At 42.4% G+C, this 26,197-nt stretch overlaps 1 protein-coding gene across 18 annotated transcripts in view; it reads right to left on the bottom strand.

Moving 5' to 3' along the window:
• Nucleotides 1-26,197, bottom strand: part of NFIA (nuclear factor I A) — a 443,145-nt gene that overhangs the window by 294,972 nt on the left and 121,976 nt on the right. For 10 of the 18 annotated variants that reach the window (XM_083510331.1, XM_083510336.1, XM_083510327.1 and 7 more), the window contains exon 2: nucleotides 6,459-6,990. In XM_083510331.1, coding sequence (XP_083366457.1) covers nucleotides 6,459-6,990 — 532 coding nt within the window. Of the gene's footprint in view, nucleotides 1-6,458; nucleotides 6,991-12,805; nucleotides 13,478-26,197 lie in introns of those variants that run through there. The other 8 variants (XM_083510333.1, XM_083510323.1, XM_083510338.1 and 5 more) reach the window with 3 other exon arrangements.

Genomic DNA, 26,197 nt, shown 5'->3' with positions numbered 1-26,197 from the left:
GGTCTGAAGGGACAGTAAGTAGCCATCATAATAATGGTTATTGACACTGCAGAATATTTGAATTTACACTGCTTCTTTTGCAATACTTGGAAAAAGCTGACATGATGTTTTAGGTCTTCTACAGTCAGCTTTCAGGCCTCAATCAAGTGAAACATCCAGCCCTGCTGTGTACACCACTGACCACAACAAAGATTGTGGTTTCTCCCACACTTGCCTTAAATAGATTTAAATTAATGCTATTCATCACTGGGTGGAAAAGAAAGGAAATATAAAAAGTACAGTAACTTAAGACAAGTTAGGCCTGGCCAGCAATACTGGGCAGTTTTCATACTATTGAGCTAGCCTCATGGCTATAAATGCCATGGGCTCCACTCAAATACTTCTCTTTACATTTATACTAGGAGCTCTTTTTTCTTACTGATTGGGTACATCTGCTATTTCAGGATACAGGAAACAGCATTTAAATCATGCGATACTTCTTTCCTGAAAACACCTGGAAGTATTCTAAGAAACATTAAAAGGCTATATGCTGCTCTGCTTTATTTGTTTCTGTTTTGGAGAAAGCTTAGCCACATGACTGAACTCGTGCCAGCAGTTCATGATATAGCAAACACTCATAAGTTCCACTACCGTTAGGGTTGAAATTAGCATGGATGCTTACCATCTCAATTACAGCAGCAGGGGAATGCAGTTGTCCCCATCTAAATCCTGCTTCTGTCAACCACAGTCTGTTACAGCCAGCAATACAAACTACTCCTCCACTGACCGAAACAGAAAGTCCCAATGAATAGAGATCCCTTTCTACACTGTACTGCAAAGCAGTTATTCTCAGATGGGTCTGAGAGTGCAATGTAAGTTCTTCACCAGTTATGGTTGGAGACATAGTTGGCTGTCACATCAAAGTCGAGGGCTGGATCTGGCAACTGGACACAGGGAACACTGGAATCCATGGCGGGGTTATAAAAACAGGGATCCCTTGCTTCAGTGAATTATAAAACAGTAACTCCCAAAGATCATTTGCACCAGCAGAAATTCGAGCTTCAGCAGTATGACTGGAGAAGAGTTGGATGCAAGCGCCTCAGTTGCATAGTGCAGCACAAAGATCTTGGAAGGCGGGAGGATGATAATAATCAAGAGAGATTGAAGTGTTAAGACACTGGACAACTCTGCTATTGTTTTGTCCCTACAGCTGTTTCCAGTTCTCAAGATGCCAGATAACAATCTCTGAAGGGACAAGATACCCTTAAAATTTCTTTTGAGGGAAGATTCTCCCATATCAAACCACCAATGCAACTCTCTTCTCTCATGAACTGCTACGCTGGCTGGCTTGGGTCTGCATGTCCTTTCCCACGAGCAGAAATAAGAAGCTGGAACTTCTCACAAATAAGGGAACAAGGGACAGCAAAAGAGCATCTTGCAATAGTAGCAACACACTACATGGACTTAGCATCTTGGTTTTGTGTAAGTTTAACTAAGGCAGACAGGAGCTAGCTTTATAAAAGGAATAAATACATTTAAGTACTGAGGACAATATATTCTTATGCTGTGGAACATGCATACAAGTCCAGAATAACTCAGAAGAAATTGCGTACTGCAGTCCTGATTAAATCAATGAGGCTTAAGCACACACTCAAGCACAACGAGTACTTGATCACCCTAATCTGATGCACTGATATACATTGCTATACTCCCTGATCTGATGCTGCTGTGTAGTGTCACGCAGATACCACCCAAGGGCTGCTGCACTTTCTGCAATAATGAAGAGTGCTCAAGGTCAGATGTGAGAACTCTCTCCAGCTATGCAGAGAACAGAGCTACACATGCTCAACAGAGCTTCATAAAGTTTTGACCGCCCAGAAGACATCTAAATTAAGATATTGCATCAAAGCAAGTGATGTTTATGAAGCGTAATGCTAGAAAGGAGTTCCACTGGGGACACAGTGAATCTTGGTAAAGGGAGCTACGTATTCAAGGTTCCATTATTGAGGATCAAATGCACTTGATGCTGAAGTGTAAGTTAAGTTCTCTATGAAACAGGGTTACATACTGAGAAGTCGGCACACCTAGGCTACAACTTCACACATTGATCTGGGTGTAAATCTTGTTGAACTTAAACCCACTTTTTTCTGAGTAGACATGCGCAGGATTACACTAAAACTGTAGATTAGGTTTAGAATAGAATATGAAATTCTTTTTAGTGAGTCTTGTTTTACCCAACAGATACCGTTCTAACTAAAAACCTTTGTGATCTTACACATGCTTTTTAGTAATAGGGAGCAGGTTCTCAATCTGTGACTATGGCCATCTGGTTAATCAGCAAATCATGCATAACTGTACAGTCATATGAAAGAATGACAACAGAAGTCACAAACCAATGAAAGCACATCATACCTAAATGGCATTTATTTTCCTCTGATTTAAATGAAATAAACACTGAATTTTTTAAAAGAACATTTTTTTAAAAGGATACATAATTAGAATAAAGTATGCACTGTCACAGTTATATGGAATAATGTGGTGTGATCAGAAATACTTTATATGGAATATATATACTTTTTGCAGGAAGATATCAAGGGTTACAAAATCTTGTGCCAGCTCTGTTTGAAGTGTTCAGAATTATTACAACAGCTTTTACATTATTGATAAATACCAAATGTTCTGTATTGCAGGATGATTGCAATAATGATCAATTGTACTAGAAGTATACAATGTACCTTTCAGATTTAAAACAAAGGTGCCCAAAATTTTGCAAAGGTATCTCACTATGCTTCATGACCGACTAACTCACATGGTGCTTCTTTACCAGCTATGGGGTAAATATCACCACCCTCCAAAATAATATACAATATTGGTTTATTATAGATGAAAAAAGGTGCTCTTTATATTACACTGTCACTTATCTCCAGAACTAAACACATTTTCACAGCTACCAAAACAAAATCAGCCTTGTCATGACTTTGGCTTCAGTTCTTAATAGAATTACAATCTATAGGAAAAGGTCTAATTCAATTACTATATCTTGGTCAGATTTTTAGATTTTAATTCAGCATTTTTAAACACACACACACACAGAGTTATCAAAGCATTTGCTATGTTTAGGCTGCAAACCTTAATATACATGTACTTGCTAGAGAGTAAGGTTGTGGGACTTACTTCTGAGTAAACATGCATAGGCTCATGCTGTTAAAACCATGCCTAAAACAGATAATGGTCAAAAACATCAGCTATTGTATGTGGCAGACAAAACACAAGCTAGCTTTGTCCATTTAAAATATCCTCAAAAAACAAAGAGAAATCTTTAACCTCTCACAGAACCCAGTGCTTGAGCTTAGAATCCCCTTTTACAATGTGATCATGTTAGCTGAAGTTGCTCTGCTGCAGTAAAAAACAAGGAAGTTCTCGCTTGAGTGCCTACTAATGAACAAAGGTTAACTTTATCTCAAAGGTCAAATGCCTGGTGGCGAAGGTTATGACCCTAACAACTTAAATGGTGACCCTGCCACGTGCCAAGTATATTGCAGATTCTGATACAGATCATCTGGTAAAGGGCTGGTCATAAATTTACTTTGGTATTATACTCCCACAAAGAATACTGTTTGTCACAACAGTTTCCAAGTTGCCATTTGATACATGGGCTAGAGAACTAAGAGGGGAAAAGCTATCCAAAGTTAAAGGTAGCACTACTGTATTTTGATGGCCTTAAAAAAGAAAGCTAAAACTCCGAATTGAAACCAAGGTTTTAATTTCAGTGTACTTTAGCCACCTCTTTGCTCATAAATTCTTTTATTCAGTTTTCTTTCAATCTTTGCAAGCTAGTTCACATAATTGTCAAATTTTACATCCCTGTTTCTGCATGATTTCCTTAGGAGAATAATTTGTTTTTGTGGCTCAGACTTACTTCGCAAGCAGGAGCATTGTTTAGATTTGAGCACATGATTTTCTTGCAAATGACTATGTCCTGGCACAAGGAGGGGGCAAAGAAGAAGGAGGGAAAGAGTCCTCTACACAATTGTTATAAATACATATTTAAGAAGGAAAGGGACATCATACTGCAGAAATCATCAGGAATTAAAGTATCTTGGAACAGTACACGAAATAATAGCACTCTGAGTGAAAAGGCCACAATGGTTTTGGCAAATATCTGAAAGCACGTTTTGGAGTCTGAACCTCTTGCCAACACTGGCAACTTCTCAAAACTTTTAAGTAGAAAGAAACATTTTCTGTTTGCAGACCTTTGGGGATATAGAAGACGCTCCTCAGCTCAGCTGTATATACGTTGATCAACCTGCCTATTAGTTTATACATTTTTATTGGCAACTATCGCAGCATAACTATAAGGTCAGTAAATCTTTTAAGGCAAATCAGGTTGATCTGAAGACAAAGGGCCTTTAAGATTTTCTTCCGAAATGCTCTTGTTGCGCATACAGTACAAGTTGCCATTACTGCAGCTCTGCAAGAGCCAATCACTATTAACTTGGCCAACGTTCAGGTTTAACAAAGGAGTCTGGGATACATCAGTGCAAAAAAGAAAGAAACTACAACCATTACCCCAATGAAGGTTGTCCGATCGTAATGCAAATTGTTACTACGTTCTCAAATACACAGCGTCATTGAAATATTTTCTACAACACAAACGAACTGAAAAAGAGTGTGATATATTACACCTGCGGAAAAAGTAAGTTAAGATGTAAAAAAACACATTTTATAAGGATCTGCAAACATGAATACTCCCTCAAAAGCAGTTTACCTATATATGAAAATACCATTGGCATCCTTAAAAAGAGAGAGAGTCAAAGCTCACAAAGGTGATCATTACCAGATTTACTAGGCTCTATTGTTAGCATAGCAACACAACCGTACCACAGAATATTGCCAGATATATATTCCATAATGGAAGCAATTGATTATATTATGCCTGATTGCATTAATATATAACAGTAACTTTGTTAAGGTTATACTATGAGTATTTGTAATCAATATAACAACTACTTTCAATTAACTGCCATGGATTATTTTAAAAATCAATCTACAATGCATGTCCTGAGTCAACAGATGTATGAAGATAGTTTGCAACATGCTGTTAGCACCAAACATTTTTAATGAAAGCATCCATATTTTAAATCTTTAACCGATTCATCAGGTTTCCATAAAGTCTCACAGAAAATCCTACAATGAAGTTGGGTCTACAGTCTATCATAGGCAGTTCTTAATTAACAAATTGAACACTGGTATTTATTCTTTTAAAAAATAAATGAAAAAGCATCCACACCACAGCACTTCAGAAACACATCGCATATTCACCAATATTTTTGGACGTGTCACTCAGCGTAAGTACACAATGCAGAATCACGTATATCTGCAAACTTAAAGCAAGCCATCATTTCTAGGAGAAAAGCACAAAACCTCTTCATAATCATACATGCCAATGATTTCAACAACATTACTAAATGACAAGATGTCACACAACAAAGACCAATTACCATTTTCCATAAGACCATCCAACAGCCACCAATGTACCTAGCACCTAAAAATGCTAGATCAAATTAAAACTGTTAAGCTTATTAAATTTCCTCTCCAATCTGATCCAAACTGAAATATTGAAATGTCTGAGTCACAGAGAGACAAGTGGCTTGCTTTGAAACTGCTAGGCCTAATTACTGAGAAACTATGAATTTGACTAAAACAAGGTTACGGGAAAATGCACACTGTCTTGATCAGTAACAGCACTTATCTGTTACTAGTGGCAGGTATATGATAGTCACAGCCAGAAGTACAGTTGCAAACAATGCATGATCCATTTTCCTGAATCTCACGTGTTAAACTAGCAACCCATCCTTTAAAAGCAATAATAATCTACCCACAGGCGGAGGTTACCAGGAACTTTTTGTTTCCCCCTCTTTCATTAGGCAGGTGTTTTCTTACCAATGGCAATTAAAATCGACAGTTTGTGTATCTGTGAGGAGTCATCACTGCGTGCTCAGTGTTTTTTCTTAAGGCGGCCAAATTTTGGATATTTAACCATACTGTATTACATATTGGGCTTGTAAGGTTTTTTTATAGTTATTACTGATTTACTCACAAAATAGTGGACTTTGAACATGTTGAGCAAAATAATCACTCAGAAATACACAGCACCCTCATTTCCAATCTTTAACCAGGCCTAGAAATATTTTGTACATACAGTCTCCATCTTCATACTACAGTTCCGTACTTATGAAAAAGCTTCAAAAAGGCAGAATGTTAGGTTACAATGTAGAAAAATCCTCATGTTTTTGCAATCCCCTTTTATTAACAGCTTTGCAATACAACACAGGATGTCTATATCCTTTCCACTACTGGTTAAACTTCAACCACTATCACAGCCATGCTGCCAACCAGCATGGTGGATGCAAGCACAGATTAAATCGTTTGGTTCAAAAAGTCATTAAAAGTTGAACAACTGGGATAAAGGCACTTACCTGCTGCGTGCACAAAGTATGCCAAATATAAATCGAGTTCCTTAACAGAAACCCCTATATGATGCGGCTGTACGCACAGCCCTGGATTTGAGCACTGTGGGGACTTTACAAGGCGTTCGCCATCAGTACTTTCAAGCGGAATACCTTTAAATAAAATCACCATAACAAGGTCCAACCTCCAGACCTTATCTGCCTGGCGTAAGCAGTCAATTCTTCTCATCTTGCCCTTCTGGTCTGGATTGGAAAGAACACAACATGGAGGTTTTTTCCCCGTGACAGTTAGAACAAAATCCTCCCGATACTCAGGCCTGATGTCTTTCCGTAGTTTTGCCAGAAGTCTGGACGCCCATTTTTGTTTGACCTCAGGTTTTTCACTTAGCAATTCATCCTTCACAGCTCTCTCTTCTTCTTTTGACATGCGTTTCTCGTGTTTTTTAAAGTATTTTCGCTTTCGAGCTTGTAGGTTGAACCATGTGTATGCAAATGCTCGGACGTGGGGAAGAAGTGCTTCAATGAAGGGATGGAATTCATCCTGGAAGGAATTAAAATGAAGAATTATTAGAAGGAATAATTAGCATCGCAAAAGCTTTGTTTGTTTCAGTAGTAGTCATCATAATTTACAAGCAGGCAATTTTAAGTCATCAGAACACAGGGAGGACCCAATCATTGTAGTGGATACACCAGGTAAAATCATAAACATATCCAATAACGCAATTTTCTGTAGTCACTAGGCCTCATTCAGAAAAAAATAATAAGGCAAAACCGCTTAAACACAAGTGCTGAAAACATCCTGGCATGCCAATCCTAATCACATTCGCTCAGAAATAAGTCCTCCTAAAATCCATGGGATGGACTTCTAAGCAAATGTACTTCGGATCAGGATGTAAGGGTATAAGCCTGAAACCACTGACTTTACAATAGTTCCCTTTAAGTCAATAGACAAGTCCAGAATCAGTAACCTGAGGTTGGCAATAAGTTTTTGTGTGATCTTAATCCCAACTGAAAGTAGGGATATATTTCTTTGCTCTTTCCGTGACCCTTCTGTGAGTGGTGCGGCCACTGTAGCATATGCCCACCGATTTGGCAAAACCTAAACATCTGGATGCCAATTAGCACTGGTATGTCAAACCTGATGTACAGTACAAACTTTTCCTAAAATGTATTTTAAAGTATCGACCTGTAATCTAACAGAATTTCAAATTAGGATTATGTAAATAGAATCGAATATATGATTATTTTAATAGTAAGGAAACATAAAATGCTATCACATTTTCTAAACCTATGCAATAAAATCCTCAAAATGTGGAATGCTGAAAGGTTTATTCGATCTTTATATATAAAACAAAAACTGTATATCACACATCGCGAGTACAATTCTCTTTTACTTAAGTTTGTTTAAATGATAAAAAGAACCCTGGAAGCTAGAAAGTTTGTATACAAATCCAGAAAGCTATTAAGTAAAACACCTAGATTTGTACAGTGTAATAAAATGTGGATAATAAATCACTGACATTATACATATTACTTTAATTTGCCCTTTTATAAAAATAGAAAAAGACATTTAAACGTTTCTCCCATGTCAATGAACATATTGAAAGAGAGGTCATGGATCAAACTTTTAAATAAAGGTGTGCACACTGCAAATGCTGCAAAGGCCATACAGGTCATTGGAAATGTATTATAATCATTATGTATTTTATTTATATGCACGCAATTAGTTATGGAAGTACCTATAGAAAAGCATATGCTATTAAAATATCTGATCCTGTAAACACACAGCTGCGAAATGTGATTATTTCTCCTACTGAAACTGGCATGCATTTGGAAGAGGTGTTATCATTGTCAACATATGTTTTTATAAACATGGACTTTCTCCTATGCATAAAAGTACACATACCGGTACTTATGCAGCAAAGAAGTTGGCAACTTATTTTTTCGTGTAATTCCTTAATTTATGAAATGTGTTACTATAACTGTTACCAAAATAATTTCATTTTTTTTTAAAAAAAGAAGCATCTCTATTTAATGCTTTACAAGGTCTCTTTTTTACTCAATTAAATACAGGTGTGAAAGAAAGAAAAAGCACCCAAATGATTCTAAAAACTGTGGGCCTCTCTGGTCCGCAAATGGTTAATTGCTGTATATATCTAAAATATAAAATATAACAGACAAATGACAATTTGTTACGTATTTCAGTAGAAAAGATTCTTAGAAAGTACATAAAGGGGCCAAAACATATTGCTGGGAATGGAAGGGATAGGCATTTGCATGACTGTTTAGCTGGGTCTAATATACTAAATAGACATTTCACAAAATGATGATTTCTGACACTCTCTTGAAACAACCCTGCTTTATATTTCAAAGAAGTACAAAAGACATATTAGGATAATAGCAGTTCCAACAGCAGTAGATCAAAGGCAGAATGCTTATTTGCATTTTCAAAAATGAACTTTTTTAAAAAAACCACACACACCAAATGTATCACTAATAGAGGCTACCACTAAGAGCAAAGTAAACTATCACGCAGGATACAACACACCGAGGCCTTTTCCACACGCAGACAGAGACACAGTTCAGAATAGTCAACAGCATCACAAATGGGGCCTTTTATAATCTTTTATTTTCTATGCTGTATAAAACATTTGCTAAAGTAATTCACTGCAAAATAAATGATCACTTCAGATATTGGCTTTATCCTAAAAACTGTTTTCTACATATTATTAACTAACCTTGTATGCTCGCAGTCTTTCCTGGCTCTAACTTGAACTCCTTCCCAACTATACTTCTTTTATTCTATTGTAAAGCCGAGTCAATAGCGCATGGTTGAAAAAGGTAAAAAATAGCTAAAAGATTTATGTAAAAGCTTCAAAAACCACCAAATGGCCTTGAAATAATGATACAGTGAAGAGGTCCATCATTGCTGATATAAGGACTGTTAAGCAAATAGGATTTGTCAAGATTGTAGATGGGAGGTTTACTGCTTTTTCAAAGTAATTCTACCTCATGTACAAATATACCCTTTTTAAAAAGACAGCCTCCAAAATCTCACTGTGAAGGTATTAGAAAAGGAGCAATAATATATATTCAACAACCAAGATGAATTACAGCTTTATATTTTATGTTACAATACGGTTTCTTCAATTACCAAGGTTTTCCTGGTGAATTTAAGAAATGTCCAGGTATGTGTGCATAATCACTTTAAAAGATTAAAAGTAGTCAATACAAAAAGTGGTGATGGGGTCTTTGTCCTAAGTTAGGATTAGAACCAAAACTTCTCATAAAGTTTAGTAAGTTGCATTCTGAACAAGGAAGATTGCTTTAAAAAGAGCATATGCATCTTCCATTATTATTTTCCTGGGCTGGGTAAGGGGAGATAACAAAAGTGAGTTTATAAATCCTTTCTGCGGCTCGTAAGTATTGCGCTTCAACAAGCACATTGCCACAACTGCACAGCTAAAGTTTGGCTCACAGAACACACAAAAAATTGGTGTATATCTGTAAATGAGAAAAGGCGACCGGAAAAAGAATCTAAGCCCCTCTACAAATAAAAGCATGCAACATTCTAGCAATCTTTGGAAACACATTTGCGCTGCTCCGTTTGAAAGTTAGTCAGCTCTATAAACTCTCAAAGCATCAATACTTCTATAAACCATAAGCCAACGTATATTTGCCTGCACATCTATGATGAGCTGTTAATGTAAAGCCAGGACAATGTCAGATAAACAGCAAGTAGGTAAATCACCTATAGTGGTGTGGAGGGGGCCACGGAGTAGATAACCCTTTAACAGGTACTTTGTCCTAGTCTTCCAGCTCCATTAGCCGGGTATATGTGCTCTATGCTTATGTTTTAAATCATACTAGACAAATTTAAAGGAGACAAGGGTTTTGAAACGCTAATACAACTACTTAAGCCTTTCCTAATAGTATAACTTATGGTTTATATGTGATTGGCTCTATATTCGAAACACTCTTGGTGGGTTGTATAAAGACGCCTTTGAATACCTAGACGCTATTTCCAAATGTGCAATGAGAATGCAGAGCGCTTTGCAGCAGAATGTCTCTTATGTTAAGATTTCCTTTTTATATGTGCTAGAACTATCTGAAATCTGCATGCTGTATGGTTGGGCCTACTAAAAACCAGAATACCCAGATACAGTATGCATACGAGTGTGTGTGTGTGTGTGTGTGTGTGGTGAGGGGAGAGTGGGCAGCTTGAGGTAGGTGTATGCATGTGTTTTAGAGAGCGGGAGATCTGTACTACCCTCTGTAAATAAATCAAGGGAGGGGGGATAACTGGGCTGAGTTCTCCATGAAGTAAGACAAAACTTTTCACTAGATCTAGTCTTCAGACGATGTACAGAAGTTCCAAACACATTCCAGAGTGTATGTTTGTGGCATCTGCCTATAATCGACTTTGAGGTTGTTAACATAGTTAAGCTGCATTGTATAGCAATTCTGGTTGCAAGTTCATGGATTACAGGTTAGGTAGCGAGGTTCTGTCAGTGTCTGAGTGTTATCCACATCTAAGCATTTACTTGGTCATCTTGCAAAATCCACTGTGAAGCCCTCTTTTAAAAGGAACCCACACATGCACTTCAAAACCCATACAAAGGCAGGAAATAATATTGGACGCTTGGGTCCCCAAGTGTTTCACCCCAAAATCATCATCACATCCTGCTAACTGAAGGTGGGTAGCAGCACTCTGTGCCAGAAAGACGTCTTGAAATGGTAATGAAAGAACTTTATCTAAATCCTCTAGAAACTTTCACCGTGTAAGACTGGGAGGCAACAAACTTCCAACCAAGATTACTGAGTTGCAGAAAGAGAAGGGAAAGGGAAGGCACACACACACACAAATGAATACATCTTGGGGCAATGTTTCTAAATTGTGGAAATAAATCCGAGAAAGAAGATAGGGTGTGTGACTGTTATCTAAAGATTTGGCGCTGCCCTAAAGTTTTCTTTGGCCGGGGGGGGGGCCACCATCCGGGGGTGGGTAGGATCGTGTTTGAGGTTAGAAAGGAAAGTTGTCCGAAGTCTCAGGGAGCAGTTTCCCATGTGTTGCATAGGCGTCAGGAACAGTACCCTTCCGATTCAGAGCAGTGTAATCGTAAGGGGATCTGGAGAGGTAGGTGCGAGGTGGGGGTGGTAGGGTGGGAATCAGGTCCGAAATTATTGCCAGCCCACGAAGAACTTAAGAGCTGCTGCGTTGCAAACAAAAGGGGTCGAGCAACTTTATGCGAGAAGAAACTGCCTTCCCCGCCTCCCCTTTCTGCAAGCAGGACGTTGCAAGCCCAACTTCCCAAAGGAAACAACCCCAGGCGAACGTGACACCCGAGCAAGTGACAAGGCGCACTGGAGGCAGCCGGGGAGGCAGCTCTGGGCTGGGATCGCTGGGCAGGGACATGCAAGGGCTGCAGTGCCCGCCGAGGATCCCCAGCTGGGTTTGGTGCACGAGAGGAGCGGGAGGGCAGGCGCTGCAGGAGGCGCTGCAGCAGGAACCGGAGCAGCAGCAGCGCGGGGCTCCGGCTAAGAAACGCCCGGGGTTCCCTGAAACATCCAGCTAGCCGTGCAAAAACCCCGCGCAATGTCTGGAAGGGCCAGAGCCCTAGGCATAGGTGCAATGCATCTCTCTCTGGCACTACGTCTCCGTCTGGGACTCAAACCGAGGGAGCCGCTGCAAAAGCACCAGCCACACAAAATCGAGGCTGCTGAACAAAAAGTGTGCGAGGAGTTTGGGGAGGTAAAGCAATGCAGCTCGAGCAGTGGGGAGGGGGGAGAGAGATGCATGCAGCACGCAGCTACTCAACACTACACTTTAAAAACAAAACAGAAAGCATCTAACTGTATCTGTGTCGTGTGTTGCTCCATTTGCATGCATTCGTCGCCTCGGAAGCACAAACAGTGAGTATTGATTTCAGATGACCAAGCATGTAATGGGGTTGCACGACTGCGAAACACGTGCAGATCGTCCTCGAACGCGCGCACACGAACACGCACACACGGGATTTCGGCGCGACCCCCTCCCGCCAGATCCCCCTTCCCTCCGGCAGAGACGTCTGCGCACCCCAATATTAATTAAACCCTTAATAACGAGGCGCCATTAGCCATGTGTCGCTACAAATGGCCGTGCAAGAGCAGGAATGCAAGCGAGTGGGAAAGAAAAGTTACTTTCCGCCCGCGGGATTTCACCCTCCCGCCCTCTGCGCCCCTTCCCGCCGCCAGGCTCCCCCGAACCCCCGGCCAAGACAGACAGACGGGCGGACAGACAGACAGACAGACAGACAGAGAAGCCCCTTGCCCTCCTCCTCGCCCCCCCCCCCAATGAATCCGAAGAAGCTTCTTACCTGGGTAAGACAGAGAGGAGAATACATGGTTGCTGCGGGGGGGTTTGTGGCTTGGAGGTGTGTGAGTGAGAGGGAGAGAGAGAGAGAGAGAGAAAGGGAGGGAGGGAGAGAGGGAGGGAGGGAGAGAGAGAGAAGAGAGAGAGAGAAAAAGAAAGAGGGGGGAAGAGCCGAGCCTGCTTCTTGCTTTCACATTTCCAACTCTGCTCAACTGCAGCCAGCAGCGCTGATCAGCTCCATGAGCTGAACTTTAACCCCGCCTAGAGTTTCCCTAGCCTACACGCTAGACATGTCTCCTGTGCCCGGGCGTTAAAGGCATAGCGCGCACTTCCCCCCGCGCTCGCAGCCCGGGCAGCCTCTCGACAGCGCCCGGCTCCCTCCAGCTTCCCCGGGAACCTGCCCGCGCGCCTCCTGCTCCTGCTGCTGCTCCGCTCTGCACCGCTCCGCCAGCAGCAGCAGCTCGCTCGCTGCCTTGCCCGGGGGAGGGGGGCTGCGGTGCTACTGCTCGGCCAGCCCTCCCGATCCCCGATCCCAGGCTCTCAGTGCATTACTGGGTAGCGCAGGCAGCAGGAGCCGTTTGCAGGCAGGGCTCCCGAGCGGCGAGAGGCTCTGCAGGATGTGCTTAAGCAAACAAAACTACTTTTCCATATTTCTGCCGCTTTCGCGCTCCCCTCCCCCTCCCCGAACGCTCTCGCTCTCCCCCACCCCCACTTCTCTCCCCACCCCCACCCCCATCCACAAGACCTTCAAGGAGATCGTCTTAAGGACTTTGGACTAAACTTTCGCCATTCGTCTCATGCGGAAAGAGGCTTTCCGAAATCTTACAGTAGCAGCAGCACCCATAGAAAGCATATAGATACAGAGCATTTTTCTAAGGGCTGGCAGACAAGTCGCGGCGCACTGTGGATTTGAAACTTTGCAAATTGTTTTTCCAGAAATCGTGTCCCCAAGTAAAGCTCTAATGGGTGGGGCTTTCTTCATTGTTTTGTTTAAATATGAAGGCTAATAAGGCATTAAGTGTGCAGCTTCTAATAATTGTGGATATATTTGTATGGACTGCTTTGTATGAGAGCATGATCACCAGCTGAGAGCAGAGCCAAACACATTTGTTCAGAACTTTCTAGCTCTTGGCATATGAATGTCGGTTAAAAAACAAAACTCAGGGCACTTTATAGCCAAGGATGCTTATTTTACTAATAATGCACAGCTTCAAAACTGCACTGCAACCCTCAAGCAATAAAGTTACTACTTAAAGTTGCTCAACTTTGAATTGAGCCTTCTGTCCTTTATTTATCTTATAATGCATTGTTTTGGCACAAGAAAGGTTTGGTTTTGGGGGTTTGGAAAGTTTCCAGTCAGACAACTTTTCTTTTATTGAGTCTTACATTTTCTCTCTAGTCTTTCTTCAGTCTCCTAAGTGGCATCCTCTCTAGTCTTCCTTTCATTTCCCCAAATGCTGCAGCTTTCAGACACTTGCATATCCACAACCATTCATAACTTTAAAAAAAAAAACCACGTAAAAAGGAAGAGAATACCACAAGACATACCACATTCAGCATGCCTGACTTCTGATGTGGACCAGAGATCTAGGTGTTTCGAATTTAAGAATGTATTAAAATACTGCAAGGACTTTTAGAGGAAAATACATTGCCCAAGGCTATTAAGGGAGGAGGCCTTAGTCGCTATATCACGTTTATCTCCTGGAGGCCCTTCCTTTTCCCAAGTTGAGTGCTTCACTAAAATTATCATTTGTGGATTGCAGATGTCTAAGCTAAGTGCAAAATTACCTTCAGTTTTCATTCATACCTTTGAAAAAAGAATAAAAAGAATGGCCCAATACCTGTCAGTGATATAATGACATGGAAACACACCCAACTAAACATTTTCTGGGATCTCTCAGCTTTCCAAGTTTCCTTGACAGAACTTTCTGGCTGACAGTCTTACAAAAAGCTAAAACACTGAGGAAAAAGAAGTGACTAATGTTTTTTTTAAAAAACACCTCACTTATGATTTACGACTTTCAATTTGTTCCCTAGCATGCTATGTCTTTCCTTTATTTACTCATCTGCCCCTCTCTCCCAAGAGTAGCTGGTGGTCCAATACATTGACCTCCTTTGTGCTCCCTACATATTGCATACATACTGCCTACTCCCACAACCAATTCAGCACATAGCAGTCACCAGAGAGTCCTGCATGTGCCTACTCTTAACCGGGCTAGGCCAACCAGTCACCGCATTTGCCACCATGCACAAGTTGTTCGAAATGTACAGAGATGCTGCTACAAACACTGAGAAAGGGGTGTTTGTCCTGAAACTGACAGCGGAATGTGAACAGGGAAATAAATGCACCACTGCTTTAGCCACAGACTTGTAGCCCAGCCTGACTTTTCAGCATAGTTGTGCGAATAGTGTGAACGGTGGCATGACTAGGCAGACACGTTAGCTGGGAATAGTACTTTATAAGACCCAAATGTCTGTAGGATATGTTTTAGCAACAGAGAACACAAGCATTTTACACATATACTAATGTTTTTCACCTTTTCCCAGTCTCACGTGCCATGAAACATTAATCCCCTCTGTGTGTGTGTATTCATCCCATATACATACATACACGCACGCACATATGCATCCCTACGAATGCTTAGGGAGATGTTTTATGATTTCCCTTAATCCACAAAGCAGACAGGGGAAGGCTAATTTGTCAGCGAGGCAGGATCGGGCCCTTGGCTCCGCTGCCGTTGCTGGCAGACGGCTTTGCCGTACGATTTCCAGCTCTTTGTGGTTAGGAATATTATCTTAAGTAACTTTTGGCGCCCTTCGTAAGACTTTTGGACGTGGGATGATTGTTTGCGCCCTCTAGGCAGACGTTGCATCCAAGTTCAGGCACTGAGCCTTTGCACATCCGCTCCCTCCTCGCCTTCCCCACCCCCTCCCGAGAAGCCTACACAAAAATGCTCTCACATCCGCGCGCGCCCTCTGGATCCCCCATAAACACACACACGAGTGTGTAGCTGGGGAAGGCACTAACATAACATAAACTTTAAGCTTCCCTCCTCAAAAGAGGCGCAAACCTCGCTTGAAGCCCCCGAAAAGGTTTCCTCAGGAAGATTCCCCCACAGAGGGGAGGAGGGGAAGTCCGTCGTCCCGAGGGTATAAAAAGAGATATAACAAGAAGCGGGGGAGGCGGGGGAGAGAGGCGGTCAAATACACTTAGAGGATCCCGCTTCATTAAAAACATTGCAGACGAAGATCTGGCTGAAGCCAACATTGTCTCTTTAAAAGGGGAACTTCGAAAAGTGCTATAGGCTGCTGCTGCTACCGTGAAATGGTATATGTCTCTCTGTGAAGAGACTTTCTGCCGTGAGCCCTCCTCCTATCCATATTCTACCTGGCACGCTGCCCGGCATTGCATTTGCCATGTTTTATTTGCAGAAACTTTTACCTCGCCAGCCTCGGTGAAATCCTCTTAGATATATAAATTACGTCGCGGAGGGTTCACTTATACGGACCATCTTGAATATATATCAAGGAGAGACTTAACGGGAAATCGCATTATTATGATTTAAAAACTTTTTAGGCAAGAGAGATCTTTAAAACCACTTCCTCGGGGTTAGTTCCGCCGGTCGAAAGCGGGAGCTTGCTCCGGAGCAGAGTCGCTTCGGAGGGCCGCTCGACCACCGGCAAATGACAAGTGAAGTCACGACTAGTCGATACTTCCCATGCCATTCCCCTCCCCCAATTGCAGTGTTCTTTACTTTAAAGCAATTGGGGATAGTCTCCCCCCCCAAAAAAAAAGTCAGAGCGGGGTAGTTTCCTCGCAGCTACTTTTCTAGTGGGGATTTCGCTGCCTTGGCTCTTAAAGCGAGATCTGCCTACTCGAGCGCCCTGACCCCTGAAAAACTGGGGGGCCCGTTGGCGTCCATTGCCCGGCGCGAAGAAGACGTCCAAACTTCCGCTTTAGAAGAGCGGGCTTAAGGAGTCTGCGGTGAAGTTCCCGAAGCGTTTCGGAAAGCCCTGGCCCTGGCCAGCTCGAGGACTCAAGGACCTCCTGCATGGCTGCAGGCGAGGGTTTTACACCGGAAAGGGCTGCCAGAGGCTATTTCGAGCGCAAGTGTGTGGTTGGTTATGTTGGACTTGGTTTCTACTGAGAGCTCCGGTCCAGAGAAAGACAGCCAGCCTGGCTCCCAACCAGCAAGTTCTACCTTTCCCAATTCTCTGGAGTTCAGTGCAGGAAGGAGGAAAGAGAAGAGAGGGAATATATATCATGCCACCTACCTCTCCCTCTCTCTCTCTCTCTCACACACACACACACGGATCTTACAATCCCTCCTCACATAAGCAAATTTCACTCGCTGGGTGAGATTCAGAGTTCAGCACTTCTCAGTCCCACTGATTTAAACGGGAGTCAAGTGAGTGCCTAAAACTGCAGCTCAGAACAACAACGAGAGTTCAAAGTGTTTATCTTTGACTGGTCCCAGTAAATGAAGGGGGGGGGACACAAACTCCAGACGTGCCTACCCAATAGGTAATGCATACACACGTTCGAGGGACTCATCCAACGGTCAAGCATAGAAGCATAGTTTGCAGCAGAGATCATGAAGAAGAATTCAACAGGGCAGGGTCCTCCAAAGCACTTTGAAGTCTTCCGCCCTAATCATGCCTACTTGGGAGTAAAACCCCGTGCAATGAGTGGGACCTGTAATCATGTTAAGGGGGGGGGGCACTCTCGATTCCTCCAAAGCACTTTCATATCTTAGGATGCCCCCAATCACAAGTAACAATGGTTGGAACCAACAATGGATCGGAACACACCAGAATAAAATAGCAAACAAACAAAAACAACAGTGCAGTCAGAAAAGGGGGGCTCACTGGTGTCATCTCCTCTCCTGCATAAGAAATATCGACAGCAGAGTTTAAATTTGGGACAAGGTTGCTGCAGAAATGCTCAAGGGTTTCAATCACAAAGCACAAAGGTGAATGTAATGTTAAGCAGAACTGATCGCGGCATGCACTTTCACTGAGAGAAAACTTGTTTTTGTTATTAGAGATCTCTCAGCAAAATCCAAATGTATTATATAGCTCTGCGCTGGTTTGACAGCTCCCAACTATCCCTCGGTGCGCCGAGCAGAGAGAACTTTAGAGAAGAGGGAGGGACGAACGCCACTCGCTCTTTCCCACCTCCTTCCACTTTGGATATTTCGAACATTACAACATCCAGCCTGTTCTCTTATTGGATGGCGCTCTAGTCCATCATAGACATTTGCTACATTGATTAGAGAATGGGCTTGTCAATTACATCCCTAGTCTAGACGCTTCCTTTTGTGTTGGGCTGGCTGCCGATCCCAGACGTCTTTTTACAGACCTAAGCACGTACATTTTTTGGGGGGGGTGGTACACCGAGCAAGCTCAGCGGTTTTCTCAGATCGCTGGGGGGCGGGGGGGGGAGGAAAGTCTAGTGCACGCAACAAAACCCACCCACTCTGCCTCTTATCTGGTATATAGTGCGCACACAGGCAAACGCAGTCCGTTAAACCTTACTTTGTAGCAATTAAAACAGGTTACAAAGCAAACATCTGCAATACAATAGCCATTAAAACCTCACGTCAACCACATTCTCTTTTCCGTTTTTGAAAGCATGGAAATAAAAGGCTGAAGAAGACGCGTCCACGTACCATTGCAATGTAAATAAAGAGTACGTGAGAAACTTTAAAAGGTCGAGTCAATGGGCTTCATCATTAGTTCTCACACGTTGCTCTTTTCCATAAAAAATAAATAAACTAAACTTGTAACAACTGAAAATCAGGAAGATTTTTTTAAAAAAGGTAGTTAATTACCAAGCTGCTGGGTAAGCTTTTTAAAATATAAATAAATAAATGACACCTTCCGAATCAAAACGATTTGTGATGGACTCTCTCTAGCCTCTCTGTTTTTGAAAGCGATCCAAGCCGGGTTGGCTGGGTTCTCAGATTCTCCCTCTCTCTCCCTGGCTTTGCCTTGTGTGCGTTGGATTGTGTTAGACTTTGCAGAAGTTGCAATCGATTCGACAGACTTCCCCTCCCCCGCTTCCCAGCCCGCTGATTTCCGCAATCGCTGCAATTTGCATAGGAACCACACACACGGGGAGGAGGTCCGTTCTCACGGAGGCCAGCGCTGGGCCAATCGCGGCCTCAGGAATTCCTTTCAGCGCGCGCTCCGGCCGGGAAAGCGCTGCCAGCAGACTAGGCCTCCTTCCAAACACCGCAGCGGCAGCAGGAAGGAAGGAGAAAAGGAGGGGAGCTCTCTCTCTCTCTCTGCGCAGTGCGAGCCCTTTCTGCAGGCGGACGCCGCGATGAATGGAGGGGGGGGGGAAGGAGCAGGAGGCACGCGGGGGGGTGTTAACTGGGCGACTGCAGATTTGCTGCACGGCGCAGGACGGGTCTCTCCCGAAATGTAATATTCTGCCACCAGTTCCCTTAGCTGAATAGTGCGTGCACTGTTCCATCCTAGGTGCATTTACTCGGAAGTGGCCCCCTTTGAGTTCGCTGGGAATTGCTCCCAGGTAAGGAGGCGTAGGCTTGCCACTTAAGGGGTCAGAAATCCTCTCTTGCACAAGACTGCTCCATAGACCCTAGAGCCTAGACTCAGGATCCCATCCGGTGGAAGTAAGCGATCAGTTTTACCCATTATTTGGAAGTAAGTTTCCTTGCAATTAATGGACTTGCTTCCATTAATTAACATGGTGTGTGCTTGAGGAAACTGTGTCTGAATGCTTAAATTTTAAGCGCAAGTGTTTGGGAAGAAGCACCACTGAAACCAATGGATACACTATCGTGCAGCCCTTGGAGTAACTTCTCTCTTTCCAAAATCCTTTGATCATTTCATTCATTCGTTACACCATTCAACCTGAAAAGTAGTTGCAAAATGTCCTGTCTCTACAGTACCTGTAAAGACAGATCACTAAAGGATCTCAACCATCTGCTAGTGTAAAACAATTTTTTCACTGAAATTATTTTAAAATTACTGCTTGCAATGTGCCTTATGCTCAGTTTCTGTGATGCTATTTTGGCCTGTTTAGATCAGGAAGGTTTCTCCCTTTGTGGACAAGTCTTGTTTGTGTGTACAGTCTCACAGATCAGCATATTTAAGGCTTGAGGCATGCATATCTAGGAGAGAATGCAAATATAATGCTTTCTTAAATTGCATGGCAGCTTGTTCCTCTCCAGCAGTGAGAATTCTGCAGCAAAATCAGGCAACTCTGAGAAGAAATTTTGTTCAAAGTTAAATCTTGTCTTTTCTTTTTCTTCTGTGTCTGCCCCTGCAACCTGAGGTTTGGCTTATTCACAGAAATTTGCTTTGCAAGTGGCCTTCTGCAGAAAACTTGTTCTATGCTTGTGACATGTGATCCTGTTTTGATTGTGGCTAGCATATGAGTGGATGGAGTAGCTGTGCCTTGCATTAGGACAGAGCTTAGGAACCTGTGGCCTTTCAGATAATGTTGGCCATTGACCATGCTAGTTGGGCCTGGTATAAGAGTCCTACAACATCTGGAATACCCCTGCATTAGGAGTTTGGAATAGATGACATCTGGGAAATAGAGAGAAATAGAGGTTTTCTCGCTTTGGAATAGAGAGAAAACCTCAATGCAGAAAATACTGTTTAGTTGGCTAACTTGTTTCAGTGGCATTGTAAAACACAACACTGATCATTTGCAAATTATTCTTAGATCCTCCTCTTAGGTCTTGGATCTTTTAGCCCTACTCAGCTCTAAGATTTTGCCAGCAGGGGAGACAATACGTACCAATACTGGATTGGATGGCATGGTGAGGCAGTGGCACTCACCCAAACTTCTGGCTGCTGAGTTGCTGCTGCTTGCCGAGAAGGAGAGGGGTGAGGCAATAGTGGTGAACAAACTGGCAGGAACACCATTTTTTTCCTGCCATGTGCTGATCCCACCCAGTAAGCAGCAGTGATGCAGGTGCAAGGAGGTCAGGTAAGCACCACTACCCCACCATGCTGGCCTCTAGTGGTCAATACTGTGCTACATGAACAAATAGATTGAATTGGTATCTGATAGGTTCCTCCCTTGGCCAATAAAGTGAGATGAGCGCCACAACCCCAGAGTCGGTCATGACTGGACCTAATGGTCAGGGGTCCCTTTACCTTTACCTTAGGTTCTTATTAGATATAGCAATGAAGGCATTATCTGCACCTATGTTCACATTATGAAGGAACAATGTAGAAGTGCAGTCTGTTGGGCAGAGGAAGGAATTCACGCACTTCTGAATGTTTCATTGCTTTCCCCCCATTTAAAAATTTGGATTTTTAATGTAACAGACACTGAAATGGAGACTATTCAATATTTTGTCATGATGAAAGTTGATTTAGCAATCATGCATAATGTCCTATATCGTAGTCCACGAACTCAATATTGAGTTCTGCTGAATCCTAGTTATAAAAACTTGAACATATTTATTCTATATACCAGGGGTCGGCAAGGTTTACCTTGCCTGGGCCGGTTCACTCCAGCGGAGATCCCTCCGTGGGCTGGATTGTGTGCGCGCCTGCGATTTCCGGCGTCTGCGTCTGTGCAGGCGTGATTTCTGGCACCGTGGAAGCGAGCCCACACTCTGCGCTGCACTGGTTTAGCGCAGCGTGGGGGACTCGCTGAGTGGGCAGCTCAGTTCGGGGGCGGCTCATGGGCTGGTTAAACAACCCACATGGGCCGCTTGTGGCCCATGGGCCTTAGGTTGCCAACCCCTGCCATATACTCTACAAGTGTGGATCCTTATGTAGACACCATCCATGAACAATGAGTTAGCAACAGATACAGGAGAAACTGTGTGCAGAACAACAAACTTGTGGGGTGGGGGCAGAATCCCAAAGGTGCAAAAAATAAAATAAAATTGGCCCATTGCAACTGGCCACAAAGTGTTGGGGGCTTCCCAGAAGCATCTAATTGGCCATTGTGGAAACAAGATGCTGAACCTGATGGACCATTAGATCTGATTTAGGAGACAATTCCTATGTTCTCATATCATTCTTTGCATCCTGCCTTCAATATTTAAAATGTAAAATTGTTCTATATCTGTTGTTTATTATTATTATTTTAAATTGCTATGTCTTACTGAAAGTAAGCAGGTCTTGTTTATCAACAAAGAGTACCAACTGCAGTCCAGAGCTTGTCCCATCTATTGGACATGCAGGGTGGGGTATTCGTCTGACTCTTGGAAGTGGAGCATGAGGACATTTGGACATGCACTAGCTGTTTGTTCCTGCTACTGTTGTCGTCTCTGTTAATGCTGATTCCTGTGACGGCAATTGCTTCAACAGTATTTTTTGTCAAGAATGGATGGCAGGAGTGTGCTTTGCATCTTCTTCCAGCCTGACCATATCCAGGTTAGCAAAAAGCATTGGTGACTAAGCAGCAATATGAGGATGGTGTGCATATGTGGTGGTGCACTGCTGGCGCAACTCAAAGGAAATGGCAAAGGGGGATTCATGAATGGCTGAAGAGTAGGTGTGTGGGGGGGGGGAGTAGATTGGCAGGCTGGGAGATGTGGTTGCCCTAGTAACTTTGGCAAGTTTGGGGACTAAAGGCATTGTAATGCAATGTTCACCTTTATACTTTCAAATTCAGGACACCTTTTTCATCTTGAAAGAAATTGTTATTGAAGCTCAGATGTTTAGAGATTTATATATTTTTTACTCGGGTTAGCTCTAATCAAATTGGAAGATCAAAAATAGGTAAAAGTGCACTGGAGTAATTAGGCTTATGTAAAATTATTAGAGTGGTGGCAGAATCTTGAATTACATGGATGAAAAGTTACATTGTTGATAATTGGCTATTTGCACAACTGGCAATATGCATTGATCACTATATATTCCTGAAACTTTCCTTCCATTTCCTAGGTTAAGAGTGCAATAACATTCCAAAGTTTGCACATACATTACACCAACCTGAGCTGCTCATATTTTATCTCTTCTGTCCACTGGGATCAAAATGTTGCCATCCTCTACTGAATTGATCAAGCAAGCATTGTTAAAAAATTAAACTCACCATCCAAAATGTTAGTCTAAAGTTTTGATTGTTGCTAATATACTTTAAGGTATGGTACAAATTGTGTCAGCTCACCACCATCCAAAGAGCAAAATGTGTATTCTTCTTGTTAACTTCTTTTACTTCAGCAATTAAAAAATAGAATTAAAACTTCTGTTATAAACTGTAAGAAGGACACTATGGAGCAAAGTGATAGTTCTTGTTTGGGAGGTTAAATTTTATTCATTTATTTCACAAGATTTTTATATCATTTGATTGTAATAAGCGCTCAAATCAGTTTACAAAAAGAACAAAACAATAAAATTATCAGTTCAAAACAGTTTAAAACTATTCAGAACATTCAGAGAATAAAAATAAACAATAAGCTAAATACCAGATTAAAACACATGTTAACATTCTGCATGTCTGGATAGGCTTGCCTAAACAAAAATGTTTTCAGCAGGGGCTGAAAAGAATACAGTCATACCTCCTTTTATATTTGCTTCATGATGCGTTTTTTCAGGTTGTGTTCTGCGGTGACCCAGAAGTACTGGAAAGGGTTACTTCCGGGTTTCGCCACTCGCGCATGCATAGACGTGCAAAATGACATCATGCGCATGTGCAGAAGTGGCAAATCGCGACCCGTGTGTGCGCAGACGCAGGTTGCGTTCCTTTCAGGTTGCAAATGGGGCTCCAGAACGGATCCCGTTCGCAACCAGAGGTACCACTGTACAGTGAAGGTGCCTGCCTGAAGTCAAATCGGCAGGGAGGTCCAAGGTGGAGGTGCTGCCACGCTAAAGCACTGATTTCTTACAGATATAGAACAAGTATTATGCAGCATATGTAACCATGCCAGTTCCACAAATCTAAGTGGTCAAGTGGGCATAAATCAGGCAAGATGATCCAACAAATAAACTGGTCCCAAGATGTTCAAGGCATTATATACTAATAGCAACACTCTGAACTTCACCCACTAGCATATCAGGAACCAGTGCAGGTCTTGTCAGCAATCATTTCAGGGTATTCTGCACTAACTGCAGCTTTTAGATCAAGCACAAGCGGAAACCACAACTTTCTTCACCACCTTCCCCCCCAAAAGGGGTATTTGTAACTGGTTGATAGTTGTTCCAGTCTAAAGGATCCAGAGCTGGTTTCTTGCAGAGTGACTGCGCCACTGCCCCTTTCAAGGCAGCAGGGAACACCCCCTCACACAACCATGCTCTGGATCCAACCAATCAGACCCCCTGTGCTAGATTTTAAAAGCCATGAGGGACATGAGTCAAGAGGGCATGTGGTCAGATATATTGCTGCTGGCACTTTGTCGACATTAGCAGACTAAGCTACAACTGATCCCACAACACATAATTCTGGCCCTGGGTACTTCAACCAGCACTGCAACAACTCCAGCGTCAAGATCACTCCAAACTCAAGCACCTCTATCCTTTCCTCCATGCACTTTTGCCTGTGGTCCCTGTAAGGTTGCCTAGAAGGGAGTGTGACCCCTAAGGCTTGGGTCCTTCTTTCTAGTAGCCACTGGCCCCACCAATGTCCTCTATCCCCTGCCACACTTAACCTCTTTCCAGCCTTTCTTACAGCATAGCTTGGACCAGACTGTTTTCTCTCACAGCTCTTTCCTGGGCTCTCTGGGCTGCACTTTTAGCTCCTGTAGCTCCACTGACTCATCCTGCTACCCCTACTGCTTCTGATGGAGCTATGCTAACGGTTACAAGGAAATGAAGCCTTGCACCATGGGGCTTGGGGAAAGCTAAGGCATATAAAGAAGGATTTTCACCAAGCTGCTGCTGAAGGTTATTGCTGAGAACCTTTGAGGGATTTCAGAGCTCTGAAAATCAGAGGGGACATGCATTGTGTATGCACTGCATAGCTACAGCATGCCAACTGAAATTTCTAATTTTATAAAAATCAAAGACCAGTCCCTATTTAGTCAACATTTTGAAGACACTGGCCAATTGCTGCCCCCACAATTCTACCAACACCATGTGCCACTTTGCTTAATGAAACAAACTGTTGCACATGATTCTGTTCGAATGAAAATAAATCTCTTGTAGGGGTAGAGTTTCAGAACATGTCTGTAGGGCCTGTCTAGACAGAAATTATCTTGCATTACAGATAAATTTACAGATTAAGCAGCACAAGTTTCTGCTGCGGATAAACCTATATTAGTTTTAAACCATATTTGTTTTGTATTTTTAAGACTCAGTTTAGCGTTGTGCATTTATAGCGGAAAATAAGCTGAGAGAGGATGCCACATAAAGATATCACTGCACAAAGTTGTAGAGCATCCTTTGCCAACCTGATATCCTCCAGGTATTTTAGACTACAACTCGCAATGCCTGATGGGAGTCGTAGTCTAAAACATATGGAGGTTATGGAGTGTTATTGCACTAGTTCAGCTAAGCTGCTAAATAGATTAAACATAACTCCACATTCAAATGATGGTGATTATCTGATTTTAAGACAGAGAACGGGAGAAGAGAGAGAGCAATTGAAAAACAACAACTTTACAGTCATACTGAACATTATCAGTGCTCCAAAATTCTACTTTTGATGGTCTATAATTCTATTATTTATTAACATTTTAAAACTGTTTTAATCTGAGAGGGTCTCTGGGTTTATCACCCAGTAGAGTGGCCATTCTAGGGAGGCTAATTCTAAATTCTGTGCATGGTTTGTGACTAACTCATACCCAGAATAGACTCATTATAATCAATTGACTTAGGTCCAAATTCTACAATGTGAGATGCAGCCTATAATGTACAATAGCTACAGGGACCTGCTTGCAAGGCACTTGCTTGCCACTTAATTCATGTTGCTTTATAGATTTGATAGCATAATTTTGCACAAGGACTGCTTAAACAACAGTTTTAGATATAGCAGCATAAGCAGTTCTCTTTTGTTGATAAGGGAGGTCCACAGCATCAAATGGCCCCTCAGCTTTCTACCTGGGAGCTTAGGACAGCTCCCCTAATTCAAAGTCAAATTTGATGGAAATCAGCTGACCAGTTTAAATGTGTTTTAGGCTGAAAAACCCGTAGCTTGGTAGTAAAACACATGGTTCATGTGCAGAAGGTTCCAGTTTAATCCCTGGCATCACTTGTTAAAAGATCTCTGCCCAATATCTTGGAGTAACACTACCAGAGTAGAAAGCGTTGGTCTGGATAGATCAAATGGTCTGGTGATAGAAGACAGCTACATGAAAATAGTATGCGTTGTGAGTTTACTAGTGAGAAATATTCTAGTTTCATTACTTTAACATTGCAAAAGTGCAGTAAATAATGCATTCAGTTCTTGATTTGCTGATGTATGCTTGTTAGCAGAAAGTAGAAACTAAGAGCTTTTCCAGATATATGTACATACTGA

The sequence above is a fragment of the Podarcis liolepis genome (assembly GCF_965112155.1).
Source record: "Podarcis liolepis genome assembly, chromosome: 6".
Taxonomy (NCBI): domain Eukaryota; kingdom Metazoa; phylum Chordata; class Lepidosauria; order Squamata; family Lacertidae; genus Podarcis; species Podarcis liolepis.
The sequence above is the reverse complement of the archived record's forward strand: the minus strand, read 5'-3'. Positions and strand labels throughout refer to the sequence as shown.